This window comes from Pristis pectinata, chromosome 21 (assembly GCF_009764475.1).
Source record: "Pristis pectinata isolate sPriPec2 chromosome 21, sPriPec2.1.pri, whole genome shotgun sequence".
Lineage (NCBI taxonomy): Eukaryota > Metazoa > Chordata > Chondrichthyes > Rhinopristiformes > Pristidae > Pristis > Pristis pectinata.
In genome coordinates this window covers 3,640,784-3,665,316 of record NC_067425.1, presented here as the reverse complement: position 1 = coordinate 3,665,316, position 24,533 = coordinate 3,640,784, and the positions used below count along the sequence as shown (strand labels likewise).

The 24,533-nt window shown below is 39.5% G+C and overlaps 1 protein-coding gene across 3 annotated transcripts in view; it reads right to left on the bottom strand.

Annotated features, from left to right (window-relative positions):
- The window catches only part of bcas3 (BCAS3 microtubule associated cell migration factor), a 760,056-nt gene that overhangs the window by 445,693 nt on the left and 289,830 nt on the right, over nucleotides 1–24,533 (bottom strand). For all 3 annotated transcript variants that reach the window (XR_007957928.1, XM_052035317.1, XM_052035318.1), the window contains exon 15: nucleotides 22,941–23,205. Coding sequence is in view for 2 of the 3 variants with exons in the window: in XM_052035317.1 (XP_051891277.1) it covers nucleotides 22,941–23,205 (265 nt within the window). In the remaining variant the exon portion in view is untranslated. The remainder of the gene's footprint in view (nucleotides 1–22,940; nucleotides 23,206–24,533) is intronic.

The following is a 24,533-nucleotide window of genomic DNA, read 5'->3' as shown; positions in this document are numbered from 1 at the left end:
ACTCTATGTCAATTAGTCAATGCTTTGAAAAACTAATATACACTTAGCTCTACTCTCCTGCTCTTTCCCCATAATCCTGAACATTTTTCACCTTCAAGTATTTAGACAATACACTTTAGAAAACTGTTAATGAATCTGCTTCCAATATGTCGTGTTTAATTACTGGAATGGAAACCCAGACTTCACAAGAACAAATCCACCATGGAACATTGAATTCTATAAATTTGTTGTTTTTTGGGTTGGCATTATGAAAATCGACCTGGATCCAATCCGGCCGAAGTGTGACTCAAGTCCAGCACTACATGGTTGACTCTTAATACGCCCTGACACGTTTTTAGTAAACCACAAGGTGCAGAAACAGTCTTTACTAGAAGTTCCACTGTCACCTTCCCAGGATACAAAAATGCAGTATTACATCTGACCAGTTCCACAGGTAAACTGTATCAGATGATCGGAGATTATGTACAGTCCACAACCCACAAAGTTGAGCCCTCAAGATGACAGTATAAACAAACAAAATAAAATTAATTCACCTTGGAATGCTTTCTTACCTATCCTGGGCTGATTATAAAAATGCTGTATTGTCAAAATAGATAAAATCATATTTGTAACACACTCTCAATTCTGCTAGATTTGCTATAACATTGCTGACATTTTAATTCTTTAATGTCCAATCATCAATTTGATTAATGTCAATGAAATTAAATAAATTTTGTTTTTACAAAGATCAATTTTGCCAAAATAAGTTTCAAAAGGAATAGGACATTTGATAGTTCTCATTTTCTGTTTCTGACTAGAGTCTTCTGTACCTTAAAATGAATGGTCTGGTGATTGTAGAAACAGAAAACCCAGGTTTTGTATTTATACAAAAATATGATGCACATTAAGCAGATGTGGATTCCTGATAGCATCGTCTTTTATTGTGACAAACTTCTGAGCCGTATAGCCAGCAAATACTAAAGTCTGAGCTACATTCTAGACTCAGTCTTAGAAAATCAAAAAAAACTGCAGATGCTATAAATCTGAAATACAAAATGCTGGAAACACTCAGCAGGTCAGGCAGTATCTGTGGAAAGAGAAATAGTTATCAGAACCCTTCATGTGATGAAGGGTGCTGGACCTGATAAAGGGTCCTGACCTGTAACATTAAGTATTTCTTGTTCCATACATACTGCCTGACCTGCTGACTGTTTCCAGCATTTTCTGTTTTTGTAACTGTCTTACAACTTTAATTGTCTTTAAACCCAGGTTAGAGATTGGAAAACTGGTCAGAATATTATTTTTGGCTGTTTTCAAATCCTTCCATGCCTCTATAATCTTCTACGGCCCTACAACTTTCCAGGTGTTCCTGCTATTCATCTCTACACCACAAAAGCCACGCCTTCATTTGCCCAAGTCCAAACCTCTGGCAGCAGAATGGGATTATTTCATTCTGTAATTTCTTTGATTCAATCGTTTCAAAGACTGCATGTGAAAATGTATCTTAGATGAATATATTTGTAGTATCAGGTAACAAGCAAAGCTTTAAATTACAACATTTTATTGAGTTATTTCTATGTGGTGTTCCTATGATGACAGAAGATCAGAATTTATTTTGCCGGTGATATGCCTTGTGGTGAATGAAAGACACGGGGCTTTGAGATAAACTTCAATCATCAATTTACAGCACACAGACGAAACTTGTATATGTGCACATCATTGTTGACTTCTTTCACTGAAGCATATAAAATTATGGGAATTGCACTAAATATCCAGAAATAAAGATCTTCTACCAATCTGCCTACTGCCAACTAGGCAGCCCGTCACTGCATGATGATTAAGACCCAAGACGAGACCCTGAAAACATGGATCACTTTCCCAGTTTCAGAGGCCACCTCTCTGTGAAAGTAAATTATCAATGACAAAACTCACTACTGCCTCTAGTATGCCAGCATGGACTTCAGTTGACTGAGGAAAGCATGTCATAGAGCTACACAGTTGTACAGAACAGCAACGTCCTTTAGCCCACTGTGCCAATGCTGACCTTTTTGCCCATCTAAGACCTTTTGCCCCTTTTGATCACAGAATTCTACAAGTTCATAACCATTTGAGTGAAGAAATTTCTCATCTCAATCCTAAATGTCTTGTCCTGTAACCTAAGACTGTGACCTCTCCCTCCAAACCCCCAACTAGAGAAAACATCCTCCACGTGTCCAGTTTGTCTAGCTCTGTCATAATTTTCTCAGTTTCATTAGATCCCCTCTTCTTCTTCTAAACTCTGGTGAACAGAAATCTAGTCAATCTAATCACTCCTCACACAACAGTCCTGCCATCCCAGGAATCAGTCTGGTTCAAACTTTGTTGCACTCCCTCTATTGAAAGTATATCTTTTCTTAGATAAGGAGACCAAAATTGCATATAATACTCTGAGTAGTCTCACCAAGGCCTTCTATAACTGTAACAAGACAGCCTTTTTACGTTACTCATATCCTCATGCCATGAAGGCCAACATACCATGTGCCTTTTCAGGAGAACAGAGAAATCATTTCAAGGACATCCAAAGTCTCCTGAGGAAAAAAACGTAACAACCTCAGTGACTCATAGGGATCTCTGATCCGTGATTGCTTAAATTGGACAAGGATCATCTGGAGAGTCAGTGAACACCTTGATGATGGGAGTGCATGAAGGCCAAATGCAAACTGCAGAAGGAACACACAATATCCTGTGGAAGCTATTCAGATGCCCAGCCTCTGGCACAGCCTGTGTAGCCCATATGGGACTCATAACGAAGGATTATAGTCACAAAACATTGACTATTTTTCTTTCCACAAATGCTGCCTGACCCACTGAGTTTTTCCAGCATTTTATGATTTTGTTGCTGTAGAGGTAATGCTGCTTTGTGCAAAGCCTGTCATAAGGGGCTTTTGCCAGCCTCATGAATTTCAAACAGCTGAGATTATTAATATGGTTTGATAGAGTACTGGTTATGTTATTAAACTATCACCCAGAGTTACCGATCATTGATCCAAGCACTTGAACTTAAACAACACCAGAACAACCGGGGAACATAAATTCAAGTAATTAAATAAATCTGGAATTAAATTTAAAAAGTCTCGGTAACAGTAACCTTAAAACTACTGAGCTGTTATGAATGGGCATCTCACGGCCTTGATGGAAAGGAAATTTGTCATCATTATCCAGACTGGCTCATGTGTGGCTCCAGAACCACCAATGTGGTTGACCCTTAAGTATCTCCTCAGTTCAGGGACAATTAGGAACAAACAATAAATGTTGGCATTGCCAGTAATGTCCGCATTATGTGAACAAATAAAAAAAAGTATAATAAAGCCTTGACAAATACTATAAATACCTTTATGCATATTTAATAAACTACTAATAACATTTTATGATTAAAATAATTGCACAAAATGCTGAATGAAATGGTCAATCAGCAGTTGAGAAAAGGTGTTCAAACAGCCTTACGACAGAAAGGACTGAATTTCAGGAGGAGACACTTTTAATAGAACAAGGTCCTAATGCAAACTCTCTACCCAAAAATATTCATGTGTTCTTTCAACAGTAGTTGGCTTTAAAGGGAAGTGTTCTCTCCTGAACTTGGTTTATTGTCTGTACTCCCGCCTGAATCAGAAGGATGAGTGTTCAAGTCCTTTAAGATAAAACCTACCTCTATAACTGAGCTTTTGTTTCATCTCTCCTAATATCTTCCAATTTGGATTGGTGTTAAATCTCGCGAAGGCCATTGGGCATGTTACTTTGGTAAAGTTCCATATAAATGGAAGATGTCAATGTTGCAAAACTAAGAGCTGCTCTCTTTATTCAGATTTTGACTGACCTTGTGAGTCTTTACAAAATTTTCCCCATCATCCAGTACTCTTTTCTTAAAATTCCTATAATACACAGCCTCTATGATCTACCCTCAATATAGTTTAAGGGTCGTAATGTCTTATTGACTGAGTAAAATATTCAAATCTAAATCAAGGTTCGCACTTATGAAGGATAAATGAAACTTCCAGATGCCATTAGTTGTGCAATAATGAAGTACATAACTGAAAACATGATGCAAGTCATTAATCGGTGATCTGTTCCAGAAAGTCAACTTATATTTTACATGGGTTGAGACATTTTAAGGAGCTCCACTAAAGCCATATGAATTATTACCCACTGGAAACACAGTCTGACTGCTCAATGTCTTGATAATGCTGACAAACCAAGAACAGTAGTCATATGGCTATCATACCTTCATTAACAGCGCATCAAATTCCAACAGTTATGAAACAGGAGTAGTGAGGCCAGCTACAATTAATCTCTGTGGTTTTGGGGAAGGAAAGGGAACATGGGATAAAAACAACCAAAATTTCTTGTTGCTGATCCAGTGACCCATACCAGAAACTGAATACTTGTTCACATAAGGTGATTATGTGATTGGGTTCAGTTGTAATGTTCTGCCATGTTTGAACAGCCTTAGAATCCAAGCTTATGCAAAAAGGATGGTCACACAGGCAAGAAGGTGATGGTTTTCTCCACTCAACAGCTAATTGAGTCTTGGGGCAGGAATAGTAAAAAATTATTTTTTTAAAGTACAGAACAATATATAATCTGCTGGTAATCCCAAAATAAATTGCAAAACTTTAAAATAATCATACAAAATGCAGTATCATAGAATCATAGAAACATACAACACAGGAATGGGCCCTTAAGACCCACCTTGTCTATGCTGAAATATGTCGGACTCCAGTCCACACTAGTAAATATTAACTAAGCCCAGACAAACTTTTGTTAGAAAGCACTTGATCCATATATATGTACAATAATATTTACATTACCAAACAATAATTAACATTCTGCTGTTTTTTTCTTTTAAGAGCTTTCCATAGCTCCTGTCCACTGCAGTACATAAATGTCCTTAAAGCTTTCATTGAACCATTGAAACTGGATTTATAAAAATTGCAATAGGGTGGCACAGTAACATAGCTAATTTTAACCCAGGCTCAATCATTGTCTGTGCGGAGTCTGCACATTCCCCCCCTTGTGCCCTCCCAGATTTCTTCTGGGCACCCTGTTTCCTCCCACATCCCAAAGATGTGCAGGTCGGTAGATTAACTGGCCACTGTAAATTGCTGCTAGTGTGTGGATGATTCAGATTAGTTTATTGTCAGATACACAGGGTGCAACGAAATTCCTTTTCGCATGAAGCTCACAGAGTAAACATTATACATGGTAATAATACAACAATAAATACAATGACGAGCGCAAAACAGCTGAATTATGCAAAGATTGTAGTGCAAACTGAAGTAGTACAAAAAGAAATGCTGAAGTGACAATAATGGAATAACAGAATAATCAAGAGAGGTAGAATTAGAGTCCAAAAACATGGCAGAATCTGAGGGGGGTGGGATTTGATGAGAACATGGGAACAAGTAAAAAAAAATAGGATTAATGAAGGTTTAGTCTAAACAGATGGTGGATGGTAGGTAAAGACCCAATGCACCAAAGGGCTAGATTCCATACTGTATGAATACAGAACAAGGTGCCTTTCTTAAGGTGGAAAAGTAGAAGGATCACCATGTGTGCACACAGACAATGCTAAGCGCAAGCTAAATTTACACAGGTTACAAAAACTTGCTTTAAATAAAAATGAAAATGGAGCAAAACTATATTTGAACCATGAACATCCAAGATTTTTGTGGTTTCATCTGCCACTTAGGAATCACATAAAATCATAGTCTGATGGAATGCAGAGAAAGACCATTTGGCCAATAGTGCTCTTTGAAAGAGTTCTCCAATTAATCCCACTTCGCTACTCTTTCTCCATAGTCTTCAAATGTTTCCCCTTCCAAATATTTAACCATTAACCTTCAGAAATAATTATTAAATCTGCTTCCACTGCCCTTTTAGGCAGTGTGTTTCAGATCATAACCTGCTGTATATTTAAAAGAAACATTCTGAAGGTTGCCTTCAGGTTTTTTTTGTTAATTACCTTATATGTGCCACAGGGGACAGTAAACATCTCTTTTAAATTTCCCTTTAATCTTCCAAGGAGAACAATCCCAACTTTTCTAGTATCTCATATATGTAAAAGCTAAACATACCTTCGAAATTTCCTACATCTCAATCTATGGTAATATAGGGAGGGATTCTAGATTTATAATTTACCCACTAATCAGATGACATTGCTACAATACAAGGAAAGCATGCTCAGATTGAAAGCATTGGCTGGGCTTTGTAGGATAGATTGTTAGGACTCACTTACTCTCTGTGGCCCATGGGCAATAGCTTGAGCATTCATGCGCTGAACAGAAATAGCAATTAATAGGACAGGTTCCAAGAGAAATAAATAACTAGCAAATTTAAGCTTTTATAGAGCTTTATGGCACTTTCACTCTCATTATAAATTTTGGTGCCTAGGGAGAGCAAACTCTGTACATCATCCTCCCTACTTTATGAATTCCATCAGTTGCTTGTCTCTGAAATGCTGCAGAATTTTACAGCACACTAGTAAACCATTTAGTCCTTCTTGCCCTTGTTGGTTTCCTAAATTCCAAATTCTTAGTCTCTTGCCTTCCCTATGCCCTCTAAAATGTATTTTTTCAAATACAGCTCTATTCTTTTTCAAAAATTTCTTATCCCACATCCACCATTGTTCTGCTAAATCCCTCCCACTCATCCCGTTCCACTCCGCAGATTTAACATGTTTTCCATTTTGCGTACATTTCATTTACCCAACTATTATCAACCACGCTTTGATGGTAGAATATACTCACCCCTAAGTCCACTCTGATGACATGAATGTAAAGTCTAAGCTAACATGCCACAGTGATACTGTAGGAGTACTGCACTGTTGGAGGTGGAAACCTTTGGATAAAATGTTGAAGTCACCAGGTGGATGCAAACAATTCCATCGCACATTTCCAAAGAACAGCTGAGAAGTTCACCACAGTATCCTGGGAAACATATATCCCTTAACTAACATTACTAAAATAGATTATCTGATTATTATTACATTGTTGTGTGTGGGAGTTTGTTGTGTGCAGATTGGTCGCCACATTTCCTACATTACAACCATGAGTACCTTGGGTGGAAAGTGAATGGGGTAACCTAAGGTTTTGAAAGGTGTTTAAAAATGCAGATCATTTCATGCCTCTTACTTTGGCATCTCCTCTGGTTTCTCTGCAGCACTATTCTATTCGATAATATCTTCTCAAACCTCTAACATCCCTATCAGTTCCCAAAGACACTCGCACACATAACCACACTCCATATTTTTGACAACCCACTTATGTTGCAAAGAACTATTCAAAGAGATTTTTGTTTTGATGTGACCACTTTTGGGGATGACAGGATACAGTCTGGAGATTAAAAGTTATATATCGTTGGCAAAGGTGCAAACTGGGGAAATTCTAGGCACAAACTCAGGTTTCATTTCCTTCCTCTCACACAGAATGACTTCCTGTCAATTCCACTCCCCTGTTCTACCATCATCTTTTTTAATCAACTTTCCATCACATTTCAGCCACAAATATACCCTGAAGCATGAAAGCCACAGTTTTATATCCCAGGATAAAAGTGGATAGCTATATTTCTATCTCAGTTAACGATTTTAATATGGCTCATGTAACTCAAATCTTCAGTCTTTAAAATAAATAAACGAGGTGGTGGCATAAAGGTGACTGTAACTGATGCAATTATTTTAAACATTTTTCGAGTATTACTTCTGAAACCCTAATGATTAACCTGAAGGAAAGCGCTACATAAAATAGACCTTTAGAACAACACAGAGCAGTATCAATGGAACTGTAGTGTGTTATTGTCATGAGAGCCAGATATGCTCCTGGTGTTGAAACAAAGCTGGAGGAGCAAGGAGGAACTAGAGAAGAACAACACAGCACAAGAGTAAAACTGAAAACACATCGCCCCCAGCAGGCCAACTTTCAAACAGTATAAGATACCAAACAAAATTACAAAAATCTACCAAATACCTTTTCCATCTCATCACAAAATACATTCATTTTGAACCAAAAACATATACAAAAACAATGATCCGACAACTAAGATTTCAGGAACTATCAAGGATGTGGAATAAGTTTTCTCACCCAGGACTGGCCTAATCCATCAAATCAAATGTCACTGGGGACACTCACACCAGTGCTAATCAGCTGCCCATCCTAAAACGGGCCAAGTGGCCTTCCTCATCAGCAAATAATCCTGTGACCTTGTGATGAGACTAACAAGTTCGTTATAACTCTTTCTCAATCTGACCGATATTCATATTAGATGAGAAGTTTCCTGCTGCATGGTCGTGCCCAATATATCTGAATGGAGTGAATGGCCAATCTCTGATTCCACAATATCACAGCATCCCACTAATTATATTTTACTGAAGAGATGATAAAATCAGAACAAATATATTAATATGGGGTAATCACATCCAAGTTCTTATAAATAAGGGTGCTGTAAAAACAAATAGTGCCATTTTTTCAAGGAGGTAACAGAGAGAGTAGACAATGGTAATCCAGTAGATTTAATTTATCTATATCTTCAAAAGCCTTTTAATAAGGTACCACATAACAAACTAAACAATAAGCTCATTGTATGCAGAGTCAGAGGGCAAGAAGCAGAATGGATTGTATGATGACTTTATGACAGAAAACTGAGAAAGGGAGAAAAGGGAAGCTATTTACAGTGGAAGAAGGTGTATAGTGATGTCGCACAAGGATCTGCACTGGGATCACTGCAGACAATAATTTTCATTAATAATTTCAACGCTGGAATGAAAAGCAAAATTTCTAGATGTTCAGATGATACAAAATGGGAGGGAAGAGTCAGCAATGAGGAGGATTGCAAGAAATGGCATGAGGAACTAATAAACATGAAGAATGGGCAAATAACTGGCATAGAAAGATAAATACAAAGTAATACATTCTGCTGGAAGAGGAAAATTGTGTCAAACTATTTGACACAATTATCTACCTATCATTAAAGATCCCCCCCCCATCCAGGCCATGCCACTTCTTGCATCTACCATTGGGCAGGAGGTACAGAAGCCAGGTGTCCCACACCATCATGTTCAAGAACAGTTATTTCCCTTCAACCATTTGGTTCTTGAACCAACCTGCACATTTCTAATCATTTCTCAGAATAGCAACACTATGACCACTTTGCATTACAATTGACTTTGTTTTTTTAGTTCTAATTGTGTTCTTTCTTGTAAAAATTATGTATAATTTATGCTTAAATTATGTTTTTCTTGTGAATGCTGCTTATCTGATGTGTTGTTCTTGTGATGCTGCTACAAGTAAGCTTTTCATTGCATCTGAGTATACACGTACTTGTGGATATGACAATAAACTCAACTTTGACTTTCAGTGTCATGGAAGCTGCACTCATCCAGGGAAGTTGAGAGTATTTCATTATGCTCCTGACTTGTGTCTTGGAGATGGTGGAAAAGTTCTGGTATGTCAAGAGTAACTAGCCACAGAATTTCCAGCCTATGACCTTCCCTTGCAGCCACATTACTTATGTAATTGATCCAGATGAGTTTTTAGTCAATAATGACTTCCAGGATATTGGTAGTGTGGGATTCAGTGATGGTAATATTGTGGAATATCAGAAGTAGGTGGTTAGCCCCTCCTGTGGGGGGTAGTCATTACCTTGCATTTTCATGGCACAAAAGTCTTGCTGTATAACTTGTTGCTTGAAGGCATGGACTGCTTCACGTCCCAAGCAGTTTTGAATGGAACAAAACATTATGCAATCATCAGCAAGCATCCCTATTTCCAACCTTGTAATTGAGGGAAGGTCAGTTGTGAAGATGGATGGACTGAGGCCCTTGGGAACTCCTGATATACTGGGGCTGGGATGATGGAGCTCCAATGAGCACAACCATCTTCCTTTTCACAAGGTATGATTCCATTCATTGGAGTGTTTTTCCCTTTCTGCCCACTGACCAGTTTTATCAGGAGTCCTTCATGTCACACTCAGCCAAATGCTACCTTGATATCAAGGACAGTCACCCTCATATCACCTCAGGAATTCAGCTGTTTGGTTCATATTTGGACAAAGGCTGTGGTGAAATTTGTACATGAGTGGTCCCTGTGAATCCCAAGCTGGGCTTCACTGAGCGGGTATTGATGGATGCCCAATATTGAACTGCCAGTTTTGTTCTAAGTGTAGGTTGAGTGAGCTAGGGCTTTTCTCTTTGGAGTGAAGGAGGATGAGACATGACTTGATAGAGATGTACAAGATAATAAGAGGCATAAATCGAGTGGATAGTCAGAGACCTTTTCCCAGGGCGAAAATGGCTAACATGAGGGGGCATAATTTTAAGGTGATTGGAGGAAGGTATAGGGGGGATGTCAGAGGTAAGTTTTTTACACAGAGGGTGGTGGTTGTGTGGAACGCACTGCTGGCTGAGGTGGTGGAGGCAGATACATTAGGGACATTCAAGAGACTCTTAGATTGGCAGATGAATGATAGAAAAATGGAGGGCTATGTGGGAGGGCAGGGTTAGATATATCTTAGAGCAGGATAAAATGTCGGCACAACATTGTGAGCCGAAGGGCCTATACTGTGCTGTATTGTTCTATATTCAATGTATCACATTTAGCATGACTCTCATCCTGCAGAACAGAATGGAAGACATCCTTGGTGTGACGACAGTACTTTGCATCCACAAGGACTGTTTGGTCGCCACTTCGACTAATGCTATTATGGGATAGTTGCACCTGTCACAGGTAGACTGATCAGAATGAGGTCAAGTAGGTTTATCCTTCGTGTTGTTTCCCTTAATACCTGCTGCAAACCTGATCTGCCAGCCATGTCCTTCAGCACGTGGCCAAATTGGTCAGTGTTGGTGCTATCAAGCCAATCATAGTGATGGATATTGGCATCCGCCACCCAGATTACACATTTTATCAAATCACCAAGTAGTCTTCTATTCCAGTGACTATACTTCTAATTTCACCTTGTTCCCCACAGTATAACAATAAGTATGTTTCATATGTATTTAATTTGTTGTGGTGCTTCTTTATGTCCCAAGTTACAAAAGGTGCTATCAGAACAACAAGATAGGTGACATCAGGGTTGGTCCTAATGAATAGAACGCTACATGTTCAGAGTCAGGTAGACTAGAGTGAGTAGCAGCAGTGGAAAAATTCAGACTGTCAATGTCATATCAGCAGTTAGGAATGAATAGAGCTAGAGAGGGTAGGTGTGAGGTATTGCATTTTGGAAGGACAAATCAAGGTAGGACATACACAGTAAATGGTAGGGCACTAAGGAGTGCGGAGGAACAAAGGGATCTGGGAGTTCAGATACATAATTCCCTGAAAGTGGCGTCACAGGTAGACAGGGTTGTAAAGAAGGCTTTTGGCATCCTGGCATTCATAAATCGAAGTATTGAGTATAGGAGTTGGGATGTTATGGTGAGGTTGTATAAGACATTGGTGAGGCCAAATTTGGAGTATTGTGTGCAGTTCTGGTCATCTAACTATAGGAAGGATATCGGTAAGATTGAAAGAGTGCAGAGAAGATTTATTAGAATGTTGCCGGGTCTTCAGGAGTTGAGTTACAGGGAAAGATTGAACAGGTTAGGACTTTATTCCTTGGAGCACAGAAGAATGAGGGGGGATTTGACAGAGGTTTACAAAATTATGAGGGAAATATGAGGTAAATGCGAGTAGGCTCTTTCCACCTAGATTAGGAGAGATAAGTACGAGAGGACATGGCTTTAGGGTGAAAGGGGAAAGGTTTAGGGAGAACATTAGGGGGAACTTCTTCACTCAGCGAGTGGTGGGAGTGTGGAACAGGCTGCCATCTGACGTGGTAAATGTGGGCTCACTCAAGTTTTAAGAATAAATTGGATAGATACACGGACGGAAGAGGTCTGGAGGGTTATGGACTGGGTGCAGGTCAATGGGACTAGCGGAATAAAATTTCGACACAGACTAGAAGGGCCGAATGGCCTGTTTTCTGTGCTGTAGTGTTCTATGGTTCTATGGTAAGAGGCTGTAAGAGGAGATCCAGGTGGATCAAGAATTCTGGAGACAGGAGTAAGAGTCCACAATCTGGGGTGAGGACTCCTGACCAAAGAAATAGGCACAGAAGAAAAAGCAATGGAAGAAAAGCTCAACATTTTGTCAGGCTCGGAATTCATTAAAGTGATGACATGGGGATGAAACTGAAGCCTCTGCTAAAAGACTGTTTGGAATCAGAGGTGCGAAGATCAGAAGGTGTGGTGAAAATATGGCTAGGAGTGGGATTGGGGCAAGCAATGGGGTCTGCAGAAAGTATCTGGAGGAGGATTAGAATTCAAGAGCTGTAGAAGTTTAAAATCTTTGATGTCTGAAAGAAGAAAATAAATTTTAAACAGGGACTCTATCGAAGGATAAAGTGGAACTGCAGACCAGGATAGTTTTGAGATAGAGCAGTCAGTGCTAATGCAGATGGGTCAAGAGCATGCACATATTGATGCACAGCATAAATGTGGATCTCAGGATGTGACAAGAGCAGTGATTAGAGAAACACAAGATAGTTCCTCCTCCCACCCTCTCCTTTTCTATTTGCCATAGCTTCCCCTCTACCATACTTGATAGGTCTCGCAACCATTTCTCTTCTATTTGCCACGCGTCTCCTCTCACCCCCTTGTCCCAATCAGGAAATGATAGGATTCCCTTTGTCCTCACCTTCTACCCAACCAGCCTCCAAAATCAGTGGATCATCCTCTATAATTTCCTCCACTTTCAATGGAACTCTAGATACATCTACTGCTCCCCTTCCCTATCGGCATTCTGAAGGGAGCATACCCTCTGCGAGTCCCTGGTCCATTCTTCCATCTCCACCAACTGCTCCTCATTCCCTATAGGAAATTAGATGCAGATTCAATAAGGGTACAATCGCAATTATGAGTGACCTTGATCTACACATGGATTGAGCAAACCAAATGAGCAATAATAGGAGAAGGAATTTCTGTGGTGTCTTCATGATGGGTTTTTGGACTAATACATTGAGAAACCAAACAGAGAGCAGGCCATCCTAGATTGGTACTCTGCAATGAGAAAGAATTAATTAACAATCATGTTGTGCAGGGTCCCCTGGTGAGAAAGTTGATTCCAAAACTTGGGTTCAAGGTATGAGGTGCAAGTTGGCTATGAAGGGTTGATAATGGATAATGAATAGGCAACGTCAAGCATTTAAGGAGCACAGAGATAAATGATATCAATGGTTCAATCTGGTTTGCCGTGAGAAAAACAAGGAAGATACTCAGCTGCAGTTTACAAAAAAATTAGGGATAGTATTAGATCAAAGGAAGAGAAGCACAATATGGCCAGTAAAAGCAGCAAACTTGAAGATGGGGAACATATAATATTCATCAGAGAATTGATTAAGAAGGGGAAAACAAAATATGAAAGTTTCTAGAGGGGAAAACTGATTATAAAAGCTACTATTTATGTATGAAGAGAAAGGGGTTAGTGAAAATAGTGCAGGTTCTTACAGTCAGAAAAGGGAGAATTTATAACGGTGAACAAAGAAATGACAAACCAATTAAATACATATTTTCATTCTATCTTCACAAAGGAAGACACAAATAACTTCCCGGAAATGATGGGGAACATAGGGTCTAGAGAGAAGAAGAACCAAATGAAATCAGTATTAGTAAGGAAATGGTGTGAGGGAAATTGAACGGATTGAAGGCTGATAAATCCCCAGAGCCTGATAATCTACATCCCAGAGTACTTAAGGAAGTGGCCTGAGAAATAATAGATGCATTGCTGGTCATTTTCCAAAGTCCTATAGATTCTGGAACAATTCTAACTGATTGGAGGGTAGCTAATGTAACCCCACTATTTAAAAACAAAAGAGTTTGAGAAAAAACAAAGAATTATATATCGGTCAGCCTGACATCGGTCATGGGGAAAATGCCAAAGAAATTTAAAAGACATAAAACAAAGCACTTAGAAAACAGTGACAGGATCAGATGAAAATAGATTTATAAAAAGGAAAATGTGCTTGACAAATCTACCGGAATTTTCTGAGGATGTAACTAGCAGCAAAAATGGGAGAGAACCAGTGAATGTGGTGCATTTGGACTGGCAGAAGGCTTACAATAAGGTCTCACAATGGAGACTAGCATGCAAAATTAAAGCACATGGGATTGAAAGTGAGGTGCTGAAAAGGATGGAAAAATGATTGGCTGACAGGAAACAAAGATTAGGAATAAAAAGGTCTTTTTCCAAGTGGCAATTAATGACTAGTGTGGAGTCCTCAAGGATCAGTGCTAGGGTACCAGCTATTCACAATATGTATCAATGACTTGGATGAGGAAATGAAATGTAATATATCCAAGTTTGCAGCCAACGAAAAAGCTGGAAATGTGAGATGTGAGGAGGATGCAGAAAAGCTCCAATGTGATTTGGACAAATTGAGGGAGTGGCTGATGCAGTGTAATTTGGATAAATATGAGATTATCCACTTAGGTGGTAAAAACAAGAAAGGAGATTATTATCCAACTAGCAACAGATTGGAAAAGGGGGAGGTGCAACAAGATCTGGATGATCTTGTGCCCCAGTCACTGAAAATAAGCAGCAGGTGGTTAGGAAGGCAAATGGTATGTTCGTCACATTAATCCCATCTTCCAGCACTTGGCCCATAGCCTTCTATGCCCAGGCAACTCAAGTGTTCATCTAGATGCTTCTTAAATACCACCAGTGACACTGCTTCCATCAGTCTCTCAGGCAATGTGTTCCAGGTACTTGCCACTCTCCGGGTGAAGAAAGTACCCCCTCTGAATCTCTTCCCCCTTACCCTAAATCTACATCCTCTTGTTTTATTCATCTCTGATAAAGGGAAACGTTTCCTGCAGCCTACCCTATCTATACCCCTCATAATTTCATGTACCTCAATCATGTCCCCTCTTAAGCTCTTGTGCTGCAGGGAAAACACACCTAGCCTCTCCAGTCTCCCATCATAACTGAAAGGCTCCATCCCAGGCAACAGCCTGGTGAATCTCCTCTGCACCCCCTCTACCACCATCACTCACATCCTTCCTATGGTGTGATGACCAGAACTTCATGAAGTACTCCAGCTGATGTCTGACCAATGTTTTATAAATTTGGATCATAACTGCCCCACTCTTGTATTCAATGCCCCGACTAATGATGACCAATATCCCATATGCCTCTTTAATCACATTAGCTACCTGTGCTGTCACCTTTGAGGATCTTTGGACTTGGTGTCTCTCTGTTTTTCAATACTCTAGAACCATTCATGGTGTATGTCCTGGCCTCATTACTACTCTCAAAATGCACCACTTCACATTTATCAGGATTAAACTCCACCTACCTTTTCTCAGCCCACTTCACCATGTACCCTAAGACCACCCTTCATACTATCAACAATTCCACCAATCTTCATGTTGTCTGCAAATTCACTAATTATACTTCCTACTTTCATATTCAAATTATTAAATGTATGTAACAAACAGTAAGAGTCCCAACATCAGGCTGGTGGTGCACCACTGGTCACAGGCTTCCAATCATCAACCCTGCACCATCACCTTCTCTCTCCTATTACCAAGTTAATTTTGCATCCAATTTACTAATTTACCCTAGATCCCATGGCCTCTAACCTTTCCAATCAGTCTCCAATGTAGGACCTTGCCGAAGGCCTTAGTGAAGTCCTTGTAGACTAAATCAACTGCACTGCCCTCATCAATAAACTTTGTTACCTTTTCAAAAATTAGTCAGACAGAACTTCCCCCAGTAAAGTCATGATGACACATTCCCTTCCTTTCCAAATATAGATTAATTCTGTCATTCAAAATTGTTTCCAATAATTTCCTTACCACTGATGTTACGCTATAATTACCTGGTTTATCCTTGCTGCACTTGTTGAATAATGGTTTGTTCAATTACATTCATATGGCAATTTGGTTCATGGTGAGTGCCTGCTGGGTTCCCAGCCAAAGTTATGAGCTATGCCATGAGGGTATACTGTTCTGAAATGGGTACAAGAGCAGAGGGACCTAAGGAACATGTGTATACATTATTGAAGTGGCACAAAAGGTTAATAATGCACATATAATTGTGGGCTCTATCAATTGATATACAGAGTATAAAAGCAGAGAAGTTATACTGAACCTTGATTTTACATTGGCTCAACCTCAGCTGGAGTATTGTGTTTAATTCTGGTTGCCACATTATAGGAAGGTTTTGCAAGCATTGGATAGGGTCCAGAAAAGCTTTACAAGAATGGTTCTTGGGATGCATGGCTACAGTTACAAGGATAGATTAGAGAGGCTAGGGAGAAGAGAAGGCTGAGGGGAGATTTCATAGAAGTATGTAAAATGATGAGGGCTGTGGTCAGAATGGATAGTGGGAGACTGTTCCATTTGGTGGAGGGTCAAGTCACAGATATAACAGAGGAGAGAATTAAAAGTGACACAAGCAAAAACTTCTTCTACCCTGCATGTGGTTGGAATCTGAAATTCACTCCCCACAGATGTGCTGGAGGCAGGTTCTATGGTGGCCTTCAAAAGAGAACAGCATAACTATATGATGGAGAACAATTTTATAGCTAGGGAGGATGTGCTGGTGGGTGGAAATGGAGATTTGTACAGAGCTGACCTGTATAGGAAAGGACAAAAGGACACCCTCTGTGCTGTAACCATTCTATGATTCTACGATAACCCTTGTCACCCAGTCGCCATCTTTTGGTTTGCCATGTTGTTGCTGAGGACTAATGCAGAATAAACACATTGCAATTGTTGCCAGGGTACTGGACACTGATCTTCATGATGCACTGCCTCAGGCCACATGCTACTTACATACTGAGAGACCATGGCAATGTATTTGCTTATAACTTTGCTATGCTATAATGAACATGCAGTAAATAGCCATGACAAAGTGAAAGACTACAATCCTTACAAACACTCCTGCTTGCTCAAGTTGCATGTCTCTAGAAAGACAGAATGTGATGAAGTTGTCTCCATTTGCAAAGAGACCCTTGGTGACATACCATACGCATTAGGATGCTGCAAACAGAAAGATATTATTTACCTCTCTACTAGCAAGCTGGAAGGAGACAGAAGCATTACAATTTACAATGATTACCTCCATAATCACAGGCAATGCAGTCCTTGCCCTTCTCTGAGAATGCAATTGGAGTTGGGCTGAAAGGCGCAATGTTTTCAGTGGAACAAACACCTAAAACTTTTGTCATAGCTTAAATTCAGGTAAACAGTGCTCAATATGCATATATTACTACAGTGTGCATTTCGTGCTGTCAGTGCAGAGTTTGCACGATTTCCCTGTGACCACACGAGTTTCCTCGGGTGCTCCAGTTTCATCTCACATCCCAAAGACATTCAGGTTTGTAGGTTAATTGCCCACTGTATATTGGTCCTAGTATGTAGTTGAGTTAGTATGTAGTTCTAGGAGGGTGGAGTTGATGGAAATGTAGGGAAAGTAAAATGGGTTAGGGTAGGATTAGTGTAAATATGTGTGCTTGATGGTCGGTGCAGTCTCCATGGGTCAGAGGGCCTGTTTCCGTGCTGTATCTGGCTATGACTCCATGATTCTTAGATGATGATCTCTTCCTTGATTGAATGCCACAGAAAGTATTTTACACAAAGTATAATCAATAATGAGTTAATTGGGTACTTCGCCTTTATCTCTGAATGGTGCTAAGATACTGATTACATAAATAATGCGATGTGTTCTCTGATGACCACCTGAACAAGCAGTTAAACATCTCAACAAAAAACCGCAACTCTGACAACACAGCATTTACACAAAACTGCAGAGTTGATTCAGCTTAGAATATGTCCTTAAAACTTAGACTTTGATTTGATTCTGAGTCTTCTAGCATAGAGGTAAGAGTGCTACTATAAAGCTAAAATGTAGCTACAGTTCCTGTATCTGAAATTCTGATTAGCAGTGTTGAAAAAGCACACAAAGCAATCACTGAAGTGTCTCATCATACAGTCTGATTGGACCTCTTTGGACTGGCATGACAGAAGTTCCACAACCAAAAAGTACAGCACAACTTGAATATTACAATAGCTGACCTTGCACCTCCCTTAAAAAAACTCCCGTCAAAGCTACAAGCAATGGCAATTTTTCCAGCACCTGCTTTTGTTCCATTGTAAATCTGCAAGAGCTTTTGTATCTAATCCCAGGAGTCTACACGTAGCAGTGAGTGCCAATTCCAGACACTGCATCTCCTTACTTGACACTATGAGGTCAATTATATTTTCAGTTGATAACATTAGCATGTATTTGCTAACCCTACAGGAAGTAAATGCCATTTCAGTGTATTGTGCTTGTGTTCACAGTGCGAGCGGGATCTAAGCCAGGGGTCAGCAATTGTGTGCCGATATCATAATTAGTGCACTTCGTCACCCGCCTATTGACTTACAAAAATACAACGGGGTGTGTTAACAGATAAAATACAAAGGAACCCAAACAAAGTTTGTGTTGGCTTGTTAGGCTCTGCAGGAAGTATCCCCTTATCAGCTGTGAATTAAGAGTTTTCCTTAGTTCGTGTTTCTATAAGGGGCCACACGCGGCCGGGGGAGTAGACAACTGCAAAACCAGACTGAACGTCCACTGTAAGATCCGAAACACACCCTGATAAAGATTTCAACATTAGATATTTAAACAAGACTGTGTTTTGCACAGGAAAAAGGGACAAACAAGCAGGAATTTAAATGTTTTTCAAGAGGGGCCTTGAGACACAGCAAGTGAAGTTCTTAAATTAGGTAACACTGAAAAAACCTGGATGATGTGTTTTCCCACTACCAGAACTATTCTTTGGGGTTACACACAAAGATAAATGGTCACACCTGATGTTAAAGTATCAAACAAACAAGAATAATTGCAGGGACAGACAACCAAGTCCCAAACAAGTCTGAAGACCACAAAAATACTGAGATTGGAATAGAATATTTTTACAAGTAATTGAATTACAGATCACAAGGTAAATCCCAATGAGGAAGGTATTAAGCCAAACTAAAATCTAGAGGTACTACTTTCTTACAGAATGGAATTAAGCAGTATATCCATTTAAGGAACAAAATCAAACAAAATGATGCACACTATGGATTATAATAACTTACCACTTGCATTAAGAGTATTCTCAAACTAAATTCTAATTGAAGAATTCAAATGCATTCTGATTTATAACCTAAGTGGTGAACTTCTACTCAGTAGCCACATGGGTTGATCCAGCAACATGGGGGGGATTGCAATCCAGCAAAGGCTAATTTTAGATCCTTATTTTCAAATCCCTCTGTATTGTACCCTAAGGTGAACTTGGATACTACTGGAGTTCTGATAAGTTCCACTTACAATCAGTTCAAAGCACAGGAGCTTAAAATAAGGGTATTTCTTTTATTCTGACAAAAACAAGGAACTCTCACTGCATGTAGTGCTTACATCATAGACAATGTCATCAACGTGTCCTCTGACCACACAACATATTTACATACCTAAATACAAATACACCGCACTGCTTTCCCTTTGTAGAAAATATCTATAAACAGTTTTCACAGGTAAAGTCTATTGACTGGCTTCCCTATTTAACTTGACCTCCCTAACTTTTACCTCCGATGTTGTTTCTGGTACAGAAGAACTCACAACCTCTTGACCCACTGTTATTCTGTGACTCATGAACAATACTTGACTCTGGATTGATGTTTGGAATAGTTTCACCATTATACACTACTTCACTGTCTTCAGGTACGATCAATTGATCTAAATGGACATTTCTGGCAATTTTCCAATAACAACTAAGTATCCCTTCAGATTGCTGATTTGGATTACTTCATCAATGTCCCATTGCTGAGATTTGCTTACTGACCTAATAGCTTGAACTCTTTCAAGGTCAAAATTTCTTTATTTTTCCTCTAAACAGTGCCCCCTACATTAGCAACAAACAATCTGCCGGAGGAACTCGGCGGGTTGAGCAGCATCTGTGGGAGGTAAGCAATTATCGCTGTTTCGATAAAATGTCAACAATTCCTTTCCTTCCACAGATGCTGCTCGACCCACTGAGTTCCTCCAGCAGATTGTTTGATGCTCCAGATTCCAGCATCTGCAGTCTCTTGGGCCTCCCCCACTCCATTTGCTGCCTCTTTACCCTCCTCTCTAAGGAATGTTGTACTAAACTCAATCATATGTGATAATGTAGATTCACCAACAGATCTGCTGGATCTGGCTTTCATATTGACAGTTTCAGTGTGTCTGGCATGTAACTCATACAAATCACTTCTTGCGAATGTATGTAATGACTACTTGATATGCCCATTTTCAGAATCCTTGATCACTTGATAATTCAAACCTGCAATTATAGGATGTCTGTAAAGCTTTAGTTGGGCACTTGCCAAGGCTGGTCATTTTCAAAGTGCATTTGAAAACCTGGTTTCGTATCGCATCTTCTAAGCTGCCCAACCAATTTCATTGGTTGTTATTGGGAAATCTTCAACTATGAACTTCGGTATGAATATCGAACTACCATGACCAATATTTCATGATTTATGCAGCAAACTGGATAGAGCATCAACATGACTAGCAAAAATGCTAATTTGCAATTGTTTTTACCAATTTTTGCCTATAATCAATGGTTGTCCAGTGTAGTCCATTACAATGATGGGCAACTCAAGACACTGGCTATTGTAGTATACCACACATTGCATCACTCCAAATGCTTTCAAAACCTGTCATGATTAGGTCTTAAGAGTGAGCTTGGCCCTAAGAGAAGATGCCTGAACTGTTTGTCACCCTAAGAGAGGATGTCTGAACTGCTTGTCATACATAATGGAATAGGTCACATATGGTTAGAACATATGGGATCCAGGGTGAAGTAGCAAACTGGATACAAAATTGGCTTGGTGGTAGAAGGCAAAAGGTGGTAGTGGAGGGTTGTTTTTCAGATTGGAGGCCTGTGACCAGTGGTGTACCACAGGGATGATGCTGGGTCCTTTGTTGTTTATCATATATAATAATGATTTGGCAGAAAATGTAAGCGGCATAACTAATAAGTTTACAGATAACACCAAAATTAGTGCTATTGTGGACAGTGAAGAAAGTTCTTGGAATTTAACTCGGACAAGTGCAAAGTGACACTTCTTGGGTAGTTAAACTAGGGCAGGTCATACACAGTGACGTGAAGAGTACATTTTTCACACAAAGCACAGTTGGTATCCGGAATGAGCTGCCAGAGCAGGTGGTGGAGGCAGGAACAGTAACAACATTTAAGAGGTATCTGCACAGGTACTTGCAAGAGCAGGGCATAGAGGGATATGGAATTAATGCAGGCAAGTGGGATTAATATAGATATACATGACAGTCAGCATAGACGTGGTGGGCCGATGGTCTGTTTCTATGCTGTATATCTATGATTCTATAATATCCAAATACTGTATACCACACATTCCTATTGGTTCACCCCTCTCTATCTCATTGATGTACTCCAGCCCTACAGCCATCCATGATCTCTGATCTCTTGTGCATCACCAATTTCCAGTGTTCCATCACTAATGCCCCTGCCTTTAGCTGCCTGGGATATGATTTCTACAGTTCCCTCCCTATACCACTCTGCCTCACAAACTCTATTTGCAAAGCACACATTAAAGCTAAACATCTTCCAAAGTGTTGATTAAGTCTTTGGTTATTTGCTCCAATATCTTTGTGAGGTTCTGTGATGTGTAAACCATGGGGTTGAATATGAGAAGCTCTGATTTTCACATGGGTGTTGCGTACAATATTCTACCATTTGGTTAAAGGTCTGTGCATCTGATTTCCCTTTTGTAAAATAAAAGTGTGAAGGTATTGCTCCTTGCAAACACAGTGTTTGCTTCATATGGATTTGCGCCAATGTGCAGGATGATTCCTAGAAAATGTGGTAGCATGAAAGCAATGTTGTGATAGCCTACTGTCAGAGGACATGTCAACTCCACTCAAGATGTTATCTGCAGGTCACCCTGCAGCAGGTGCCACAGCTCTGTGAGAGCCTCTCTTGTAAGATGGAGGAGTATAAACAGATCTCTGAGTGGAAGAATCTAAAAATACAAGCCCTAAAGTCTTTCCTGGCAGCAGAAATCACCCAGGTGTCACTGCTTCACCATTTGCTGATTCCTTATAAGATCTTCTTTGTCTAAACCTTATAGTGTGATTGAAACCCCCATATACTATCTACATGCCCAACACTGATGTAAATGATTCATTGCTGGGGTTATATGGAGAAGAGTGGGAGAAGGTTCACATAACTTATTGGGACTAATGGTCTATTTCTGCCCTTTAAATACTAAACAAATTATGAAAGACAGTGTAAACAGTAGCAGTAACCAAGAATTATGAGCAAAAGTATTGGCTAGAAAACCATTAAAATGGTGTTAAAAACAAACTTGGATGAAACGCACCAGAATCTACTGAACATCAGTTGTGCAAATAGTCTCCCTTTAGGTAGGTTCTCAGGATTCCTGATTATATAAATTCTATGCATGTACCATGGTGGGGTGGAAGGAGGATTTTACCTGAAGTCGTGAATTTGCAATCTGAATAAATGTTCGAGTAAGTGAAGCTTACACTTACCTGTTGCAAAATCTGCTTCTGGCCCCAAAAATAACACAATGCAAAATGATGTTTAAGTAGCATTCTTGCAAGTTTGTCTGGTCTCAAATTTATTCCATGACATTTTGCACAGGAAAATTACAGGATACAAAAAGAGGGAATCTGGTAAACTACAAATGGGAGAGAATATAAAGACAAAAATGCTTTATATGCTCCCAGAAGTATTTGTCACTGAGCCAATTGGAAGTGGATGGTAATTGTGGATGTGATAATGAAATCCAATAGAAGACCTGGAAATGACATTGTTTGTCAAAAAAGAATTACTACAGCTTTAATATAAACTCTCAATTTAAGAAAATATTAACTGTTACTCACTGTGAAGTGGTGACCCAGAGGGACTGCTTGAAAGACCAGGCACAGGACTGCAACGTCCACCTTGTTTGGTTGAAAGTTCCTGTTCAATGTCTTCCAGCCCAGCACTCTTCTGAAATCGACTCATGCGATTCACCACACGAGGAGACATGTGAGTTCGCACAGAGGGCTGCCCACCGTATGGATTTACCGGAAATACATGTGAGGTCCCCCTCAGTGTGCTGATTACCACCCAGCGGCAGTCCTGGCTGAAACAAATATCTTGCACCTAGAATATAAACATAGAAATAGCAGATACTATATTTTCTGCATTATGCATTTTGTACTTTTCAAGAAATCCATCATCATCACAATGGGCCGAATAGCTGTGTTACATAATTCAAAGTGAATGAATCAGTTTTTGTACTTAATAACAGTTACTGCATACTGTGAACTTCAGTGTCACACAAGGTAATATCATGTTATATTGAATGCAAGTAATAAGAGAGAATTGTTTACATAATCCAAACGTTAGGAAGAAGGGTATACCTTTCCGAATACTTATTTCTGATGCAGACACCCATCAAGAGCAGTTATCAAGAGATAGTAAGGGCGCTCATAACTGTCTCCAAAATCTTCTATATGTACACAGTTATCTCCTGCATACACTGAGCTTTTGTGCACTGTGCATGTACAAATGGTCAATGTCTCCTCTCAGAAAGCGCAATGATAAATAAAGAAGTAAAATGTGTTGAAATGACAGACTCCAGAAGAACTAACATCATGGGTGGCAGATTAAATGGTAAAGGTTTTGTGTCAAAGAACTTAGAGCCATTTGATGCTGAAACGTCATTGGCATGCCTGCGTCTTGATGTGAGCATACTGATGACCTTAACTGTCTCATCTCATTTGCTAAAGATCACCGAGTGCTAGAAGAAGACTGGAAACTCTGTAAATACTGGACTTCAACTACAGCTGATCTGATGTGCATTTACATTTCATCATACTGTCAACTGTGTAGAAGTCAGTCATCAGGCATTGGCAATGCCTGACCATGTTCCCTCATCCCACAGTTTCTGCTAAATGGTTCTAGAGGTCTTATGAAGAATAGGGTTGTGTCACTGAGGGTCATGATATCAAAATCCTATTCATTATAAATGTTACATCTGATATCACAAGAATTCTTACTTAATGCAAACCCATAAAAATATACTTATCTTGCCATCCCCTTTAGATTATGAGATTTTGGCATCTAAATTTTGACCTGTGCTAATTTCCTATAAAACTAAATTCAACCTGTCAGTCAGATGCTGTGAATATATCTTAAACTTGTCCAAGCACAGAAGTATCTTAAGTATTCCTTAAAGAAAGTGAATTTGTTAGGTTTCAGTCTGATGTAATTTTAACAGGGATACAGCTTCAGTCAAGTTTAGAACAAAAGTACCTTGGGATAAGGTTCAGGATTGTCTATGATTCATTTCAGTTGGTCCTTTATGCAACATACTCCCTAAGCCCTTTATTTCCTTCTCCCTCTTGAAAGTCTGTCCTCAAATGTGTCAATGCTATCTGCTTCGAACTTTAAGTGGTGACAGTCTCCACATTCTTACCATTTTCCGC